Source organism: Malaclemys terrapin, chromosome 9, assembly GCF_027887155.1.
Source record: "Malaclemys terrapin pileata isolate rMalTer1 chromosome 9, rMalTer1.hap1, whole genome shotgun sequence".
NCBI classification, from domain to species: Eukaryota; Metazoa; Chordata; order Testudines; family Emydidae; genus Malaclemys; species Malaclemys terrapin.
In genome coordinates this window covers 99,264,646-99,283,061 of record NC_071513.1, presented here as the reverse complement: position 1 = coordinate 99,283,061, position 18,416 = coordinate 99,264,646, and the positions used below count along the sequence as shown (strand labels likewise).

General features: G+C 46.1%; 1 protein-coding gene across 1 annotated transcript; it reads right to left on the bottom strand.

The window, feature by feature from the left end:
* Window positions 1-1,872: 1,872 nt before the first annotated feature.
* LOC128842927 (cytochrome P450 2J6-like) lies at window positions 1,873-18,166 on the bottom strand. The gene is made up of 9 exons (XM_054039256.1): window positions 17,862-18,166; window positions 16,177-16,339; window positions 14,848-14,997; window positions 13,028-13,188; window positions 11,780-11,956; window positions 9,424-9,565; window positions 5,510-5,697; window positions 4,510-4,651; window positions 1,873-3,808 (listed from the first exon to the last, which is right to left on the bottom strand). The coding sequence occupies exons 1-9, from the start codon at window positions 18,030-18,032 to the stop codon at window positions 3,630-3,632; spliced, it is 1,473 nt and encodes a 490-aa protein (XP_053895231.1). The 5' UTR covers window positions 18,033-18,166; the 3' UTR covers window positions 1,873-3,629.
* Window positions 18,167-18,416: the final 250 nt, after the last annotated feature.

The following is an 18,416-nucleotide window of genomic DNA, read 5'->3' as shown; positions in this document are numbered from 1 at the left end:
TGGAAGGGACCCCACACCGTCCTGCTGGTCTCCCATACAGCGGCAAAGGTCGAAGGACACAAGAACTGGATTCATCACTCTCGACTGAAAGCAGTGTCCACTCCTAAACAGTGGACTGTCCAGCCTGCGGAGAAGACTGCTAACGACGATTTGGGACTTAAGCTGTTATTCAAAAGACAGTAAGGGTCACTGGGAATGTGTTGTGATCTTTCTGAACAGTCACAGCATACTCCCCGCGAGAACCCTGAGCATTGGTTTTATTTTCTCACAGAAGGCCGACCTGGCCTATGTATTTGGTCTTGTTATTTTTTGACTTGTTTAGTGTCAACAATTTCTGATTGCATGGAGCTTAATCGCATTCTGTCTTTAGAGTATGAGAAAACTCTGACAAAGGTTTGTTGAGTGTTCTCAAAGGAGGGATTGTTGGGGTCCACTAGGCATAGCTACCAGGTAACTCGGGAGAGTGGAAGGCCAAAAGTGCCGATGAAGCTCTTTTGCTCTGGGTCTGTGAACCACAGTGACTCCATCTTGGGAACTCTCACCTACTTCTATGCTAACTGCTTACATGCTCTGAAGCAGGCTGAAGCAGAAATGTATTGGTCAGCGTTTCTAGCAGATGGCTGCAGTTTCACTCACGCTAGCAGAAATAATAGAGATAAGGAGGAGGGAAAGGAGGGGTAGTTAGTTTGCAGATGTCTAACTCAAGGTCGCAAAGACTGGGAAAGTTTTCTCACAAGCTTATGTAGAGTTTATTGTAACAGTTGTCTGGAAGGGAGGGGTAAGGGGGAACAGCCAGACAAAGAGATGTATGCAAACAGTTTGGAGTATAAAAGGTAAAATTTGTTTGTATTTGTTGCACTGGATTTGAGACATGCTGGTCTCCTAGTGCCATTTCAGAGCTCTGAAATAAACTTGGCTTGCTTTCTCCCTTCGGTGTCTTTATTGGTGCCAAGCACACCGGGCGACGGACCATTGTTGTCCCCTCGAGCCCTTTAGGGCGGGCAACAGGGTTGCGAAACTGTATGGAAGGCCGGGTAGGGAAGGCTGTGCCACCCCAAACAGCCTGGCCCCCATATCTGCCGCCTTCCACTTCCCACCCCGACTGCCCCCCTCAGAACCTCCAACCTCCCTCCCCCCCCACTTCCCGCCCCCTTACCATGCTACTCAGAGTAGCAGGACTGGCAGCCATGCCACCTGGTCGGAGCCAGCCACACTCCCCACAAGGCGAGCTGAGGCTGTGGGGGAGGGGGGACAGCAGGGGAGGGGCTGGGGGCCAGCCTCCCTAGCTGGGAGCTCAAAGGCTGGGCAGGATGGGCCCGCGGGCCGTAGTTTGCCCATCTCTGATCTAGGTGGTGGGACAAGGCTGTGTGATCCTTGCAGAGAGGGCAGATATGGTGACTGCCCACTGGCTTTCTGGGCAAAGAGAATTGTCGACACTTGGTATCCTGGCAACTGATGGCCGGGCCCCCTCCTCTGCAAGAATCAGCCCTGGGCGTTGGAGAACAAAGTGAGGCGCAGGTCAGGTGACCTGTTTACCCGGGGAAGAGACAAAGGAAGGAGGCGGGACAGCTGGTCGTGACTGCGGCTGGCTCCCAGTTAGGGACTCAGGGCTCTGGATTCCCCCGCCCCAGGTGACTTTGCTGTAACTTCCTGCTTTCCGGGCTAACAAGATCTGTTCTACGCTGTGTTCCCGTCGACTAATAAACCCTTGTTTTACAACGCTGGCTGGGAGTCCCTGCTGACTGCGAAGCTGGGGTGTGTGGCCCCTGTGGGGGCGTGTAAGGCCTCCTCAGATGTCCCTTCCAGGTGACAGGTTTCAGAGGGGTAGCCGTATTAGTCTGTATCCGCAAAAACAATGAGGAGTCCTTGTGGCACCTTACACACTAACAAATGTATTTGGGCATAAGCTTTCATGGGCTAAAACCCAATTCATCGGATGCATGCAGTGGAACATACAGTAGGAAGCTATATATACACAGAGAACATGAAAAAATGGGTGTTGCCATACCAACTATAACAAGAGTAATCAATTAAGGTGGGCTATTATCAGCAGGAGAAAAAAACTTTTGTAGTGATAATCAGGATGGCCCATTTCCAACAGTTGACAAGAAGGTGTGAGTAACAGTAGGGGAAAAAATAGCATGGGGAAATAGTTTTTACTTTGTGTAATGACCCATCCACTCTCAGTCTTTATTCAAGCCTAATTTAATGGTGTCCAGTTTGCAAATTAATTCCAATTCTGCAGTTTCTCGTTGGAGTCTGGTTTTGAAGTTTTGGCTCACTGCAGGAAGCTCACAGTGCGAACAAGGGTGCTGAATGCACTGAGGTCAGACCCAGGAAGCGCTGAATCCTAGGAGGCTTCTTGCCCTGGCGAGAGTGTGAGGGACACATACAGCAGCACTAGAGTCCTGCCTGACTTCAGGAGACAATAGGTTACATGGTACGTCTCGGATCACTGATTCAGTAAGAATTCACTTTTCGGATCAGGTTTCAGGTGCTAATACCTTTGATTATGAATGTGAAATTCACTCTCAGTGGATATTCTGCAACACGTATCTAAAACTAACTGCTTTGTCATTCTTGCCAGTCAACTTATTCGCTACATCATCTGTGAAAAGCAACCACCAAAAGGTGCAAAAACCAACTAAAGCAGATTCATGAAAAATTCAAAGGCATATTCGGAAAATTGCTTGCAGTCCCGATAAGCAACAATCTGCCTTTCATTAGAATTCATGTACATAACGAACAGTGGAGAGAGGGAAAGGTGTTCGGTGGTAGCGTTACCAGTTTGGAGATGACTCTCAGTTGTGTATATATATCTCCTCACTGTATGTTCCATTCTATGCATCCGAAGAAGTGGGCTGTAGCCCACGAAAGCTTATGCTCAAATAAATGTGTTAGTCTCTAAGGTGCCACAAGAACTCCTGTTCTTTTTGTGGATACAGACTAACACGGCTGCTACTCTGAAACCTCTCAGTTGTGTGTGTTCATTGCATAAGACACAAACAGGGCAGCAGATCGGATGTCACAGCCAGTGGCAGAGCTTAGAGCTGTGGATAAGAACTTGCTGAATAAAGCTAAACCTGGTAACAGACAGGTAATATGTTCCTCCTCTCCCCTCCTCTCTCTCTGCTGCTGCCACGACTCCACCTTCAATGTAACACATCTAGGGAGGTGGTGGAATCTCCTTCCTTGGAGGTTTTTAAGGCCCGGCTTGACAAAGCCCTGGCTGGGATGATTTAGTTTAGTTGGGAATTGGTCCTGTTCTGAGCAGGGGGTTGGACTAGATGACCTCCTGAGGTCCCTTCCAACCTTGATATTCTATGATTCTATGATCTAACACATTCCTGGTCCACCCAACTAAAGCCTGACTCTAATTCCTTGTTTTACATTTTCTTTCTCTGCGATCTATTAAGGAGAAAGCCTGGGCACAGACCAGTAATGAAGTGGCAGTGGTTTGCAGTTTAATTCCCAAGGTCTAACGGATCGAGAAATTGACTTCACTGGCCTGAGCTGACACCGTCGTCAAAGCTGGAAGTAGAAAGAGGGGAAGAGGTGAAAGGTGGAAATCCACAAAGGCACACATGCCTGCCTACTGGCTCCTCCCGTGCTTTGTGGGGTGCTGCAGCCTAGCGAGGAACAGCACAGATCTTATAGGGATGAGGCTGCAATAAACCCCCTAGCATGGGCTCGGTGTTGATTTCCTTCACTCCCTCCGGTAGCCTGAAGGTGAACGCCCGCAGCAGGTTGGTGAAGAAGATGAAGAGCTCAGTCCTTGCCAGCTGCTCCCCCAAACACACACGGGGCCCTGCAAGAACAAAGGGCCAGTGATTGAGTGGGGGGTAATGTTTATTTTTTCATTTGAAAATCTGAATTACAATTGGATTGAATGTATCGTGTATCCGATCTGGTCAAAGCTCAAAGCTGGCAAAATCCAATTTCTCACTGAAGAAAAATACCATCTGTTTAAAGTGAAGTCATTTAGTACTTCAGAAGTTATCAAGATTTGAGGATAGGTCTGTGCACATGTGGCACAATATATTCTGTCCTCTGAGACTGAAACAGCTGTTGAGTAACCATGGGAGAAGAGGACATACGGTCATTTTCCATATAACTGTTACTCTGCGGTTGAGGATCGTATTTATTGCCTTGCGATTTCTAAGTGCAATAGAATTATACTAATTCGTATTAATGATTGGGAGATCCAATGCATAATAGTTATTTTTGCAAATTAGTAACTGAAAAATTAAAATCCATCACAAAATATATGTTCCTTTGTTTTGACAATTCTCATTTTAGTATTAATAAGAACATAAAAACTGCCATATTAGGTCAGATCAATGGTCCATCTAGCATTCTGTAATTCAATCTTTGCTGAGAAATGGGGTGAGACTGCTGGGTTTTGTATAAATTACAAGGTCTGAAGGTTAACAAGGTTCCACTGCTAATCCATTAATTCACCCCTCACAATCAAACCCACTAAGAAGCTTTTCCTGTCAGTGCTCTTACCTGCTGAGAATGGCAAGAAAGCTTCTTTGGTCACAAAATTTCCATCCTGATCCAGGAAGTGATTTGGGTTGAACTGTCGAGGTGTCTCCCATTGCTCAGGGTCAAGCAAGGCAGAGGTTAAATTTGGGAGAATAATGGTGCCCTGCAAGGGAAAATTTGACTCAGTTCAGTGTCTCTCCATCAGAAAGATGGGTAAGGACCGACAGTTTTCAGTTTTCATTTATTACCTTGCGTGGAAGGTCACCTAGAGAAAACCCTATGTCCCCAGGAATACATTTGGAGCGCGCTGGACAATACATTTCTATTTGTCCTTCTGCATCTGATGACAGCAGTCATGTTGCTAGAAACACCAGCAACAAAGAGGCCAGTGCAAAAGTCTTATACCTAGAATCCTCCCTGCTTTAACATTGACTCCTCAATGGAAGCAAAAAGAGGAATGTTTAACATTTTTAAACAATTGCTTTAAATTGACAATGTTATATTTTTCCGGTGTTAAAACGGCAAGACACTGACCAAGAGTTCAATGGACTGATAGAATTTGAAAACAAGGCCATTCAGTGTGAGATTTAAAAATGGAGAAGAGATACACGGTCTAACCCTTCTTTCTGGCCAAGAAATACACCAGGTAGGATGTAGGAGGGGGAATTAAAGGGGTCTTGAAGTCACCTTTGAGCTTCCCCTATTCTTGACACTGCCCAGAGCATAATGTTGCCAAGGCCCCTAAGGGACATACTGGCAGCTGAGAATAGCTAGATCACAGCAGGCTGCAAGAGTGGTCACCCCAAGCTCTCTGCTGATTCTGTAATGTTTGAGGAACTCCCTAAAATCAGGGATATTTCCCAGTGGCCTCATCCATCAGCTTTATTCTTTAGGTGTTGGAAGAAAGTGAAGGAGCTGCAAAGCAAAAGAAACTCAGGTCCACGGTGTATGTGGACACACCGATTAGTTGGATTCCTAGAACATTGGCCCTCTGATGGAAGGATAGAGAACGGCTCTGTACCTTCTCAATGGGAAAGCCCTGCAGCATTGTGTCTTTTACACATGTTCTAGGAACTCCGACTGCAACGACGTTGCTGTAGCGCTGGATCTCATGAATCACGGCATTGGTGTAGGGCAGGTTCTTCCGATCCTCGTAGCAGATTAATTGGGAGGGACCCAGCTCAGCGTCCAGCTCCTTCTGGACTTTCTCTGAAGAGAAACATTAAGGACACACATTTTGGACTGTGCGCGTGTGTGTATCTTGGATAGGGTGGCCAGACACAAGCGTAAAAAATTGGGACACTTTTTTTCCAGGGTGAGGGGTGGGTATAGTTGCCTATATAAGACAAAGCCCCTAATATTGGGACAGTCCCAATAATATCAAGACATCTGGTCACCCTAATCCTGGAGCCTTTTCTTTTCCCTGCTGGAATGTTATTTGAATCTCTCCTTTATTGCTGGGTTAACATCAGTGGGAGGGTAAAGCTCGGCCAGCAGGACAAGCGTAGCAAGTAACTGCTGCATCTCAGTACCTGGGAGAGATTATCCGCACATTCCACAGAGACCCAGACAACAGATGCCTGAAACTCACTGTCAGGGCCAAATTCGGCCCTGGTGAAGAGCTTTTCCCTTTCTTTTCTCTGATAGGAAGACTGACGGTGGGGGCAGCACCCTCAGTACCAACATGGCCATGAGTGCACTGTGCAGGGGACTGGACTAGATGATCTCTCGAGGTCCCTTCCAGTCCCATGATTCTATGGTGTCTGCTTCTGAGGCAGCCAGGAACCAGGCTGCTACACAGGGAAAGCTTTACGCAAGAACATAAGAACGGCCGTACTGGGTCAGACCAAAGGTCCATCTAGCCCAGTATCCTGTCTACCGACAGTGGCCAATGGCAGGTACCCCAGAGGGAGTGAACCAAAGAGGTAATGATCAAGTGATCTCTCTCCTGCCATCCATCTCCACCCTCTGACAAACAGAGGCTAGGGACACCATTCCTTACCCATCCTGGCTAATAGCCATTAATGGACTTAACCACCATGAATTTATCCAGTTCTCTTTTAAACCCTGTTATAGTCCTAGCCTTCACAACCTCCTCAGGCAAGGAGTTCCACAAGTTGACTATGTGCTGTGTGAAGAAGAACTTCCTTTTATTTGTTTTAAACCTGCTGCCCATTAATTTCATTTGGTGGCCCCTAGTTCTTATATTATGGGAACAAGTAAATAACTTTTCCTTATTTACACTTTCTCCACATCACTCATGATTTTACATACCTCTATCATATACCCCCTTAGTCTCCTCTTTTCCAAGCTGAAAAGTCCTAGTCTCTTTAATCTCTCCTCATATGGGACCCGTTCCAAACACCTAATCATTTTAGTTGCCCTTCTCTGAACCTTATCTAATGCCAGTATATCTGTTTTGAGATGAGGAGACCACATCTGTACGTAGTATTCAAGATGTGGGCATACCATCGATTTATATAAGGGCAATAAGATATTCTCCATCTCATTCTCTATCCCCTTTTTAATGATTCCTAACATCCTGTTTGCTTTTTTGACCGCCGCTGCACACTGCGTGGACGTCTTCAGAGAACTATCCACGATGACTCCAAGATCTTTTTCCTGATTAGTTGTAGCTAAATTAGCCCCCATCATATTGTATGTATAGTTGGGGTTATTTTTTCCAATGTGCATTACTTTACATTCATCCACATTAAATTTCATTTGCCATTTTGTTGTCCAATCACTTAGTTTTGTGAGATCTTTTTGAAGTTCTTCACAGGCTGCTTTGGTCTTAACTATCCTGAGCAGTTTAGTATCATCTGCGAACTTTGCCACCTCACTGTTTACCCCTTTCTCCAGATCATTTATGAGTAAGTTCTCTAGCTTCGTTTCACAGATTAGACTCCTGTTTCTATGCCGTGCCCAGCACCTGTCCAATACAGTTTATTTCAGGTCCTGAGAGAACAACAGAGCTTTATCTGAGGTGGGATCAGCTGGGAGTACAGCTTAGCAGAGCCAGAGTTCAAAGTGTAGAGCAATCAAGACGTTATCTTAGTGGGAAACAGGAGCCCTCTAGTGCTAGCAGGGTGCAATGACATTCACAGATGTCAGCAAGTAAAGCAGCATCCTTGCTAGATGAAAGCGACAGCGGGGAAAGCGATAACTGGGATATAGAATGGCAGCCAAAGGATTCAAGGCTCCCCTTTTGGCCAATGCATCCGTCTGAGGTCCCTGTTTATAAATGAAGGATGAGCGGGCTTCCTAGCATTGCCCCTTGGCTTGAGCAGATAAGCCAGTGTGCAGGGCCTCGCTGGTCGTTTCCGTTAGGAGAAGTCGATTATACGAATACGGTATTTCTTTGGTGCAATCCTGTGGATTTGCAAAGAATGTACACCAAGTCCTGTTTCCCTGAACACTGTAGGATCAAACCAGAGGCAGTTTCCCTTGCTCATCATTTCCAAGCTTGCCTTCCCTGCCAGCACTCTGACCAGAAGAAGCTCTTTCTTTGCATCTACTCCAGGCCATGCTTTTACCACTGCTCTCCGATTTCTCCTGGCTTTTCTCACTGCTTTCTGCTTCTGACAAACGCCCACAGCCACAAGCCGATCAATGCACCAACCTCCACATTTTCAATCAGTTCCCAGGACTCCCCTCTTATTTGCCCAGAATTCATTCTTGCTCCACCCTTCCATGTGACCAGTGCTTTGGGCAGTGACTTCTCTTGTTTCAGCTACCTGACTCCAAAAAGGAGCTTAATGTGCTTCTTTCAGTTAGCCAAAAGGAAGGGCAGCTGGCACAGCCAGCAGCCTCAGCAAGGTCTGTGATTGCCTATAGATCAAAGCCACCCTTGCTGGCAGCTACCAACACCCTTCAGCATAACAGTGCATAACAACATGACCTGTGCCTGCCTATAGTGCAGGTGAGGGGGAAGGAGTGAGGGCAGCCGGCTTCAGCAGTGTTAGTTACTGAGCATGCTCAGTACAAGCTAAGCAGCAAATCTGAGGGGTGGGGCACGTGACCCCGCATCCCCCCACCCACACGTTGCCTCTGCCTGGAAGTGAAGATGGAAGGGACTGAGCAGCAATAATTGAGAGAGGCACTCAGGAAGCACCATCTGCATGTGCTGCAGGGGACAATAGCGTTTAGTGAATTAAAAGTCCCGCATTTGCGCAATCACAAAGACAACTTTACCAGCTAACAACTCTGAAAGCACTTCCCCGGCCAGGAGCACGTTCCTCACTGAGGACTATGACTACAATAGCATGTTCCTTTAAAGGAAGCCTCCACTCCAGCATTTCCCTGTTCCTGGCAGCACCAACACACACTAGGACTTGTGGCCCAGAGGGACACCTGAGAGTTAGAGACTGTGTTGCAAGGCATGCTGGGAAGGAGGCAGAATATATAAGTAGCTCCCTTCCTTCATAACTGAGAGAGAGGGTGAAATGATTACTGACGGTCTCTTCAAAGGACCTTGAGAGAACCCGTGTGTAGAGTCAGATGGCTGGAGAAGGAACCCCAAGGAGGGAAAAAATGTTTAGATACTTGTGACTCAGGGAACCACTGGGAAGAAGAAACCCCGACTGTGTGACATTTGTTTGAGTTGGGACTTTGTGATTTATTTGGACGTCTGAGTTTCTCTGAATGAAGCAACAATATCGTGTGGAAAGGTGATAGAGCTTGGCTTGAGAACCAGACACAAAGTGTGGAAAACCCTATATCTCTAAGAAGCAAGGGGCAGTGACTGGAGGTCAGAAATCGAAGAGGCCTGACTCAAAGCTCAGTCCAGGCATCTGCTTTTATATCAGGGACCCATCTTGGAGCTGCAGCCAGTTTTCAACTTACAATCACCTAACAAAATTGTGTAGAAGTGGGTACTTTCTACATAATGCACAATCTTATGTATGGTGCATGTATCTTCCCCAACCCCCTCACCTTGGACATCTGGGTAAGTCACCATATAAAGCACTGCCCAGCGTAGGGTGGTGGTTGTGGTTTCTGTCCCTGCCAAGAAAAGGTCGAAAACAGTCTGGACCAGGTTGTCTTCATCAAAGGTCGAATCAGGGTCAGCTTTGCTCTGCAGGTGACAGTCAAAGGTTTGAGGTTAGGGTGCAAAGGTAGGACAATCTGGGTAATAATGAGTGTCACTCTGTACTGATTTGATGCCCAGCAATGTGCAGTGTCTATAACTTTACAAAACAAAAAAAGTCTGTATTTTTAAAAGAACACTGGGAAACAGGAATGAGGAGTCCATCCCTCCATGCTCCTTCATTTCCACATGCAATGTTCTGTCACTCAAGCTTTGCTCCCGGTTCAGGATTGGACCCAGTGTTAGTGCAGTATTCAGAGGACCTGTTAAGAACAGAGTGGGTGGGAAGCTAGAGCACCAGCAGCTGAAGTCTCCCTCCCACCTGGACCAAATACAGCATGAAGAGCTTTGAAATCTGACGGCGTGGCTGTAGCAAGAGGTGAAGAAAAGTTCCTTTGCTTCCACCATACGCGTTGCAAAATCCTGCTCATCTGAACTGTTCTGTGTAGGGTTACCATATTTGAACATTGAAAAAAGAGGATACTCCACGGGGGCCCTGGTCCCCCCCAACTCCGCCCCTTCCCTGCCCCCATTCCAACCCCTTCCCCAAATCCCCGCCCCGGCCCAGCCTCCTCTCCTGAGCGAGCCACATTCCCCCTCCTCAGGCTCCAACTTTCCCGGCGACCACCGCTCTCCAGCCCATGCGCGCCTGGCCGGGCGCTTCCCCCGCGCAGCAGCAGCCAGAGCCGGGGGAGTGGGAAGTTGCTTCGGGTCCCAGGCCTGCCCCCGAGCTGGGCATCCCAACCCCAACGCGCTCCCACCTGCGAGGCTGCATCCCACCCGCTGACTCCCTCTCTGGCCAGGCTGAAGCAGAGAAGTGCTACGTGCGTGGCCTGGGCCTTGCCCCCGGGCTCAGGGGGGCCTCCGCCTGCTCCCAGCCGGACCTGGCGAGGCTGTGGCAGCTCAGGCCGGGCGGCTGCGGGAGGCGCTGCAGCGTTGGCCCTTCCCGGGGGAACTCGGGCTCCCGGGCGCCGCTGCCGCGCGTCGAGAAACTTTCCCCTGCACCGGGATCCTTGTTTAGGGTCTTTCCAACAGTTTTTTCTCCTTGTGCTAGTGCCTATTTCCACCCCTGCTAGACATCAGTTTCCATGTGCAGTGTTGTAGCCGACAACAGTTTCATTTTCAAGTAAAAGTTCATGGGGCCCTTTATCAATCGTATCAAATATTAGATCAGGGGTCGGCAACCTTTCAGAAGTGGTATGCTGAGTCTTCATTTATTCACTCTAATTTAAGGTTTCGCGTGCCAGTCATACATTTTAACATTGTTAGAAGGTCTCTTTCTATAAGTCTATAATATATAACTAAATGATTGTTGTATGTAAAGTAAATAAGGTTTTTAAAATGTTTAAGAAGCTTCATTTAAAATTAAATTAAAATGCAGAGCCCCCCGGACGGGGGGCCAGGACCTGGCCAGCGTGAGCGCCACTGAAAATCAGCTCGCGTGCCGCCTTTGGCACGCGTGCCATAGGTTGCCTACCCCTGTATTAGATCCAATGTGTTCCTTAAAAAGAAGAACAGGAGTACTTGTGGCACCTTAGAGAATAACAAATTTATTAGGTGCCACAAGTACTCCTGTTCTTCTTTTTGCGGATACAGACTAACACGGCTGTTACTCTGAAATGTGTTCCTTGAATCCAATAGTTCTGTGATTCATTCAAAAAGAACGATGTTTGTCTAGTATGATGTATATTTTAAATCCCCATTCTATTTACTACTCACAGTACTGATGTCTCTGAGCACTGACTACAGCATATCTTTCTCCTTACTATTAATTCCATGATATTATTAAGGGTTTAAATTACACTTACTGGACAGTAATTGCTCTTTTCCATCTTTTAAAATCTCCTTACCACCTCTGTTTGCTTTTTTCCCATTACTTTGATATCACCCGAGTCTCCATGGCAATTTGTTTTGGTCATCCTTTCTAAATTGACATTCATATAATATGAAAGTCTTGGAAATTTAAAAAAAAAAAATCTCTTCACAAATTGTCTATAAAATCAAAGAACTTGATCCTACTCCCATTGAAGTCAATGACAAAACACCCTGTGACTTCAGTGGGAGAAGATTAGAACCGTAAAATCACATGACACATTTCAGAGGGTTCTTTTCCATCTTATCCTGGGGAAGTTTGTGGTTTATACCAGAGGACAGCAGTGAAGCCCCAAAAGCACAGTAGTCATATACGGCACAGACACTTACTTTGTCTATCTGAGCCAGGTAGAAATCAATGAAATCCTGTGGTTCGTCAGGTGACCCACTCTCTTGGTGGCTCCTGATCTCCTTCCTTGCAAAAGACTGGACAAATTCTTGGCAATAGAATACCTTCTGGTGAGTACCTGGGAGATGATCCATGAGCCAGGGGAAAACATCATACAGCTGTAAGAGAGGCAAAAGTGTGATGCGCTCTCCCACCAACAAAATAAACCCACCCCCAACGAGAAGCGGGGCGAGGGGGTTTCACACCCCTGAACGACAAAAGATTTACAGACGAAAGTGCAGCGTAGACAGAGCCTAAGATTCCATGTACATCAGCCCTCATGAACTGTATAATACGTATTAAATTCCTAATACAGAGATCTCACTTCCTTCTTTGCTGGGTGAGAAACCTCGCTTTGCTTTGGATACAGATAAAATAACAAGCGCTTGTGTCAGGGTTCCCTCCCCACTCTAAACTTTAGGGTACAGATGTGGGGACCCGCATGAAAGACCCCCTAAGCTTATTTCTACCAGCTTAGGTTAAAAACTTCCCCAAGGCACAAATTCTTCCTTGTCCTTGGACGGCATGCTGCCACCACCAAGTGAGTTAGACAAAGATTTAGGAAAAAGACCACTTGGAGTTCCTGTTTCCCCAAAATATCCCCCCAAGCCCCTTCACCCCCTCTTCTGGGGAGGCTTGAGAGTAACCAAGGTGAGCACAGACCAGACCTTTGGGTTTGTAGGACACTAAAAACCCAATCAGATTCTTAAAAATAGAACTTTATTATAAAGAAAAAGTAAAAGAAGCACCTCTGTAAAATCAGGATGGAAGGTAATTTGCAGGGTAATCAGATTCAACACACAGAGGATTTCCCCTCTAGGCAAAACTTCAAAGTTACAAAAACAGGGATAAACCTCCCTCTTAGCACAGGGAAAATTCACAAGCTAAAACAAAAGATAATCTAAAGCATTTTCTTGCTATTACTTAGTATTTTTGTAATATTAGATGCTTAGTTCAGATATGGCTTAGGGAGATGTATTTTCCCTGCCCTGGTTCCTCGCTGACCCCGAGAGAACAAAGGAACACAAAACAAAAACCTTCCCCCACAGATTTGAAAGTATCTTCTCCCCTCATTGGTCCTTTTGGTCAGGTGCCAACCAGGTTATTTGAGCTTCTTAACCCGTTACAGGTAAAGGAGGGATTTTATGCTATCCTTAGCTGTATGTTTATGACAGCTTGTATGTACTCACTAGCTCGATGATGCTGTTCCCATGTTGGACCAAGTAATCATTGTTTTCAATCAGCTGGTGGAAATTTTTGTCCTCAATGGAAAAGCGATGTCCAAACACCACCGCCGCAATCACGTTTGAGACCGAATGGACGATGGGGAAAGAAGGATCCAAGGGATCTCCTGCAAAAATAGTGATCAGAATTCACATTAATGTTCCCAACTGCTCCTCCCTCCCCCTACTGAGAGATGAATCCTGATCAGGCCACTGAAGAGGGAGAGTGAGGGCAGCAGGGCGTTCTCATTTTGAATGGTTTTGATTGTGTAGTACTGGGGGGGGGGTGTCAAGCCCTCTCGATGGACTCACTGCCCAAAATTGATTTGATATAAGCAGGTTCCTAACTCCATATTTAGACACCAAACTAATTGTTGCCTGATTTTCAAAGACAGCCCCGAGCTGTCTGCCTCTAAACCCAGACCAGTCGGTGGTAATGATGCCTGATAGAAAAGGTTTGGCCAACTTTTGCTAGAAAAGTGCTCAGGTTTGGGGACCTGCTGGATCACCTGCTGTGTTTGAATGCTGCTTTTTTTTTTTTTTTTTTCTTTTTTCATCTGTTGTAAATCTAGTAAGGAGACTGTGGCCGTGCCCGGTCATAGTCTTCCCTCACTGCAGTTATCCAGGTCTTGGTCACTTCTAGGATGGATTACTGAAATGCACTTTTCATAGTATTGTTCCATTACTAGATGGAAATGGTAGGATTGTCAATAATAATGCAGAAAAGGCAGAAGTATTCAGCTAATACTTCTGTTCTATATTTGGGAAAAAACCAGAAGATCTAGTCATACATGATAATGAAACACTTTCCAGTCCAACAGTAATTCAGGAGGATGTTAAGTAGCAGCTAGGAAAGTCAGATATTTTTAAATCAGAAGGTCTTGATAATCTGCTTCTAAGACTTCTAAAAGAGCTGGCTGAGGGGCTCGCTGGACCATTAATGTTGATTTTCAACAACACTTGGAACACTGGGGAAGTTCCAAAAGACTGGGAGAATGCTAATGTTGTACCAATATTTTAAAGGGCAGGCAATTATACGTCTGTTACTCTGACACTGAACCCATAGCTGTCAGGCAAGAAAAGGGAGCAGCTAATACAGGACTTGATTAATAAAGAATTAAAGGAGAATAATATAATTAATGTCAATCAACAGAGGTTTATGGAAAATAGATCCTGTCAAATTAACTTGATATCTTTTTCTGATGAGATTACAAGTGTAGTTTGATAAAGGAATTAGTGTTGATGTAATAAACTTAGAATTCTGTAAGGCATTTGACTTGGTATTGCATGACAGTTTGGTTGAAAATAGGAACGATACAAAATGAACACAGCACACATTAAACGGATATAAAACGGCTAACTGATAGGTCTCAAAATGTAACTGTAAATGGGGAATCATCATTGAGCGTGTGTTTTTCTAGTGGAGTACAACAGGGATTGGTTCTTGGCCCTACGTTATTTAACTGCTTACTGTATTTTTCACTCCATGCATCTGATGAAGTGGGGTTTAGCCCACAAAAGCTTATGCCCAAATACATTTCTTAGTGTCTAAGGTGCCACAAGGACTCCTCGTTGTTTTTGCTGATACAGACTAACACGGCTACCCCTCTGAAACCTGTCACTTAAGATACAATCTGAACACACATAACACTTGTGATCACGTAAAGCACTGGGGTTAACTCTGCCCATATCTAGCCATCTGGGGCCTGGAATTCTCTCCTCTTGCTGGCATGACAGAGACATGCTTCTGGAAGTGAAAAGACCCAGCTATGCTGGCAATGATGTACCTCTCTCATTCATAAAGTACTCCACCAGGTGACGGGCCTCCTCTTGGATTCGGTGCTCCAGGCCTTTCTTGCCCAGCCCCAGGTTCCGCAGGGTCATCAGCCCGAAGCGTCTCTGCTGCTTCCAGGTGTGACCACTTGTGAAAATAATACCTGAGGCCATTGAGAATTGTTGTTTATATAAAGCAAAATCCTTCACATAGTAACAGTTAAATCTAAACTAAATTTTCTAACAGGAGAGGTAAATGCAGAAGAATGTGACTCCTAGCTGACCTCCTTTATCTGGCCACAGATGTGACAAGGATTGTGACAACTTCAGAAAAGTCCTTGATGTCGAGGGTTTTGTTGCTCTTATAAGAGAAATAGAAAGTGGGGCTTCAAAAACTCAGGATGCAGTTTTCCTAAATCATTTGTGATCCAAACCCATGTAATTCTAGAGCTGGGAACCCACACCAGGAATTCTAGAGAGGAGGGAATTCCGTCGGGTGAGATTTGCTGCAGTGTAAGGCATGAATAACAGGGCAAGGATGGTTGTGTTTGAATGACAGTGCAGAGATCTGACCTGAAGCCCAGCAGGTGAGAAGATCCTGCCCAGGTTAAAAAGCCACCACATTAGATGACTATCACAAAACTAGTACTGTGTAAAGCAGGGGTGGCCAACCTGTGGCTCCAGAGCCGCATGCGGCTCTTCAGAGGTTAATATGCAGCTCCTTGCACAGGCACCGACTCCGAGGCTGGAGTTATAGATGCTAACTTTCCAATGTGCCGGAGAGTGCTCAGTGCTCAACCTCCTGCTCTGCCCCAGGCCCTGCCCCCACTCCAGCCCTTCCCCCGAGCCTGCCATGCCCTCGCTCTTTCCCCCTCCCCACCAGAGCCTCCTGCACACCGCGTAACAGCTGATCGCGGCGGGCGGGAGGCACTGATTGGTGGGGCTGCCGGCGGGCAGGAGGCGCTGCAGGTTGGAGTTGGGGGAGCTAATGGGGGGCTGCTGATGTATTAGTGTGGCTCTTTGGCAATGTACGTTGGTAAATTCTGGCTCCTTCTCAGGCTCAGGTTGTAAAGCATCTGTGCAATGGGAGTAATGCCAGCTGATGTTCACATTCCTGGCTGATGCTTCAAACAAACTTATCAGTCAGGATTTTGCTCCTCTGTTCTATTCAGTGGTTGTTTGTCTTATTGATTAGTCTCAGAAAAGTCACCCTTGTCTTGATTTTAACCATTTGCAGCAGCATTCCCATGGGGAGATGACTGTGGAAGCAGGAAGCAGCCGCACTTAAAGGATCATGTGAACTTATTTATTTCTGTATAGTTTATAAGGAAAGAAAATGTTACCCTTTCCTCCGGCCGTTTTCTGAAAGAAAGGGGTTGCTGGGCGGCCAGAGATGGCTTCAGAGTGGCTAGTCAGGCCATCCTTCACAGATGGGAATCCATTCAGTATGATGACAGGAATATGTCCAATCCACAAGGTGAAGATGTTCCCGTAAATCTGTGCCAACTAGAGACACCATCAGTGCCAGAAAACCACAAGTCAGAAAAACTGTGCACGATGAAACAACTGCCCAGCTTACTTCAGGATGCTCTTTGTGGGGGGGAGGGAGAGGGGGGGTTGTAGAAACATTTGTAGTGAAACCCCAAACCATGGCGAAAGACATAGCTGACTATGAGATAAGACCATACTCTCTCCTCCAACAGGATGTCTCAGCAGCTGTGTCAGGGGGATGCTGTTTAAATGTCTTGTACGGAATGGGATTAGAGTTACTACAGGTGAATTTCACCTCATGATTGGACAGATGTCCCCAGCTGTAGAACGGCTTGTGCCTTCCAGTTAAGGGGACAATTCTGTGGTGTCTCTTCTATTACCCTGTAAACACTGCATCTAAAACACACCGAATAAAGGTGGTAACTTGCATTCCTGGGAGACTTCTTATTGTCCCTTGGAGTCACAGTTTATCAGGGTTAGTTATATGTGATAATGCTGGGCAGTGTCATGCATCTCAGTCTTCCTAAGTGCCCCTTGCAGTGACCTACCTCATGGAAGCATCTCATTTTCTCCTTTAGAGCTACTGGCAAATTACAAACAGCCCAGTGCACAGAAACATCCCTATTAATGTATTTCCCCATCACACACCGTTAGAATCCGAGAAGATTAGGGTTGGAAGAGACCTCAGGAGGTCATCTAGTCATTCCTCTCACCTGCCCCTGTTTTCTGAATCCTTTCAAGCAACCAGATTTCTCGGCCTGTTAGAAAGGGACATTCACCCCAGAACTTGTATAAAGGGCAAATTTCTGCCTAAGGCAGCCGGTCATTTGCTGCCTCTCTCTTTGCACTAATTTCTGTCATTGGTGTTTGAAAAAGATCTTTCGGTCTCGCAATGCGGCTATTCCATCTGCCTGATGAAACCGTGTGTGTCCCGGGTTCTTAGTGAATGCGATGCCACCGACTGAGCATTAAGGCTTCAGTGAAGAATTGAGCTGGAAGGGACGACGGGCTGGGAAGGAGCATAGCCATCCCAGAAACATAAATACCTGGATACAAGCAAATGTAGCAAGAAATACTGAAGGAAACCAGGCGACAGCTGAATAGATTTAGGCTGAACTTTTCCAAGGAGGTGCCTCAATAAATCCATATTTAGCACCTGCAGCTCCCATCGACTTCAGTGGGACTTGAGGGAGCTCAGCACCTCAAAATATCATCTCACTTTATCTAGGGAGTTACATATACATTTAGGAGCCTACTCAGGACCTATCTGGGTTTGAACCCCACCCGCTTTAAGCAAGTCAATTCTTTTTGCCGAGTCAGGAATACTTCGTTCTCATTCAATCTTCTACTTAGCAAATGCCACTAAATTCCCACTTTCATCGCTAACACGTCATGGAATTTGTGGCCCTCATTTACTGTCCCATGCACAAGCCAGATGAAATGTTATTTAACACACTGAAGTGCTTTATTCTACAGCTGCTGCGTTTTGCTAATGTTATCATTTACTTGGCTATATTTGGACACACATTCACAATACCTTAATGAGAGTCTCGTGCTGGCGTTTGAAATCCATCTGCAACATGGTGCCGATGACGGGAAGGGGAGTTGGTCCAGGAGGAAGCCGGCTACATGCCCACTTCAGTTTCAGAAATTGCACAACAAAGAGAGAGATGACCAGCGCTACTAAAAACTCGCTTATCACCAACATTGCTCAGCTGCTCTATCTGTCTGTCTACTGTGTGGTCAGGTCTGAACTCTCCCTGTCTTTTTTGAGGTCCTAGATCTCCCTAAATAGGCTTTAATCCCCTTCTATCTACCTCTCTCCTTCTCCCTGTGATTCCCTGCTTTTATACCCATCAACAAAGTGGTGAATTGCAAGACTCATGTGTATTTAATAAGACCTTTGTACTGAAGAATAAGCCAATCTTTCTGCTAGCCAAACCTTACCCACCAGACCTTAACCTCTAAAGCTCCCAGTGAGACTGGCCTGCCTTCCTCTACATAAATGTTACGTGTAAAGGTAAAAACCAGTTTGAATGTTAATTATCTAATTTGATGAAGGGTTGGGAGAAAGCCCTCGGGAAAGTTTTCA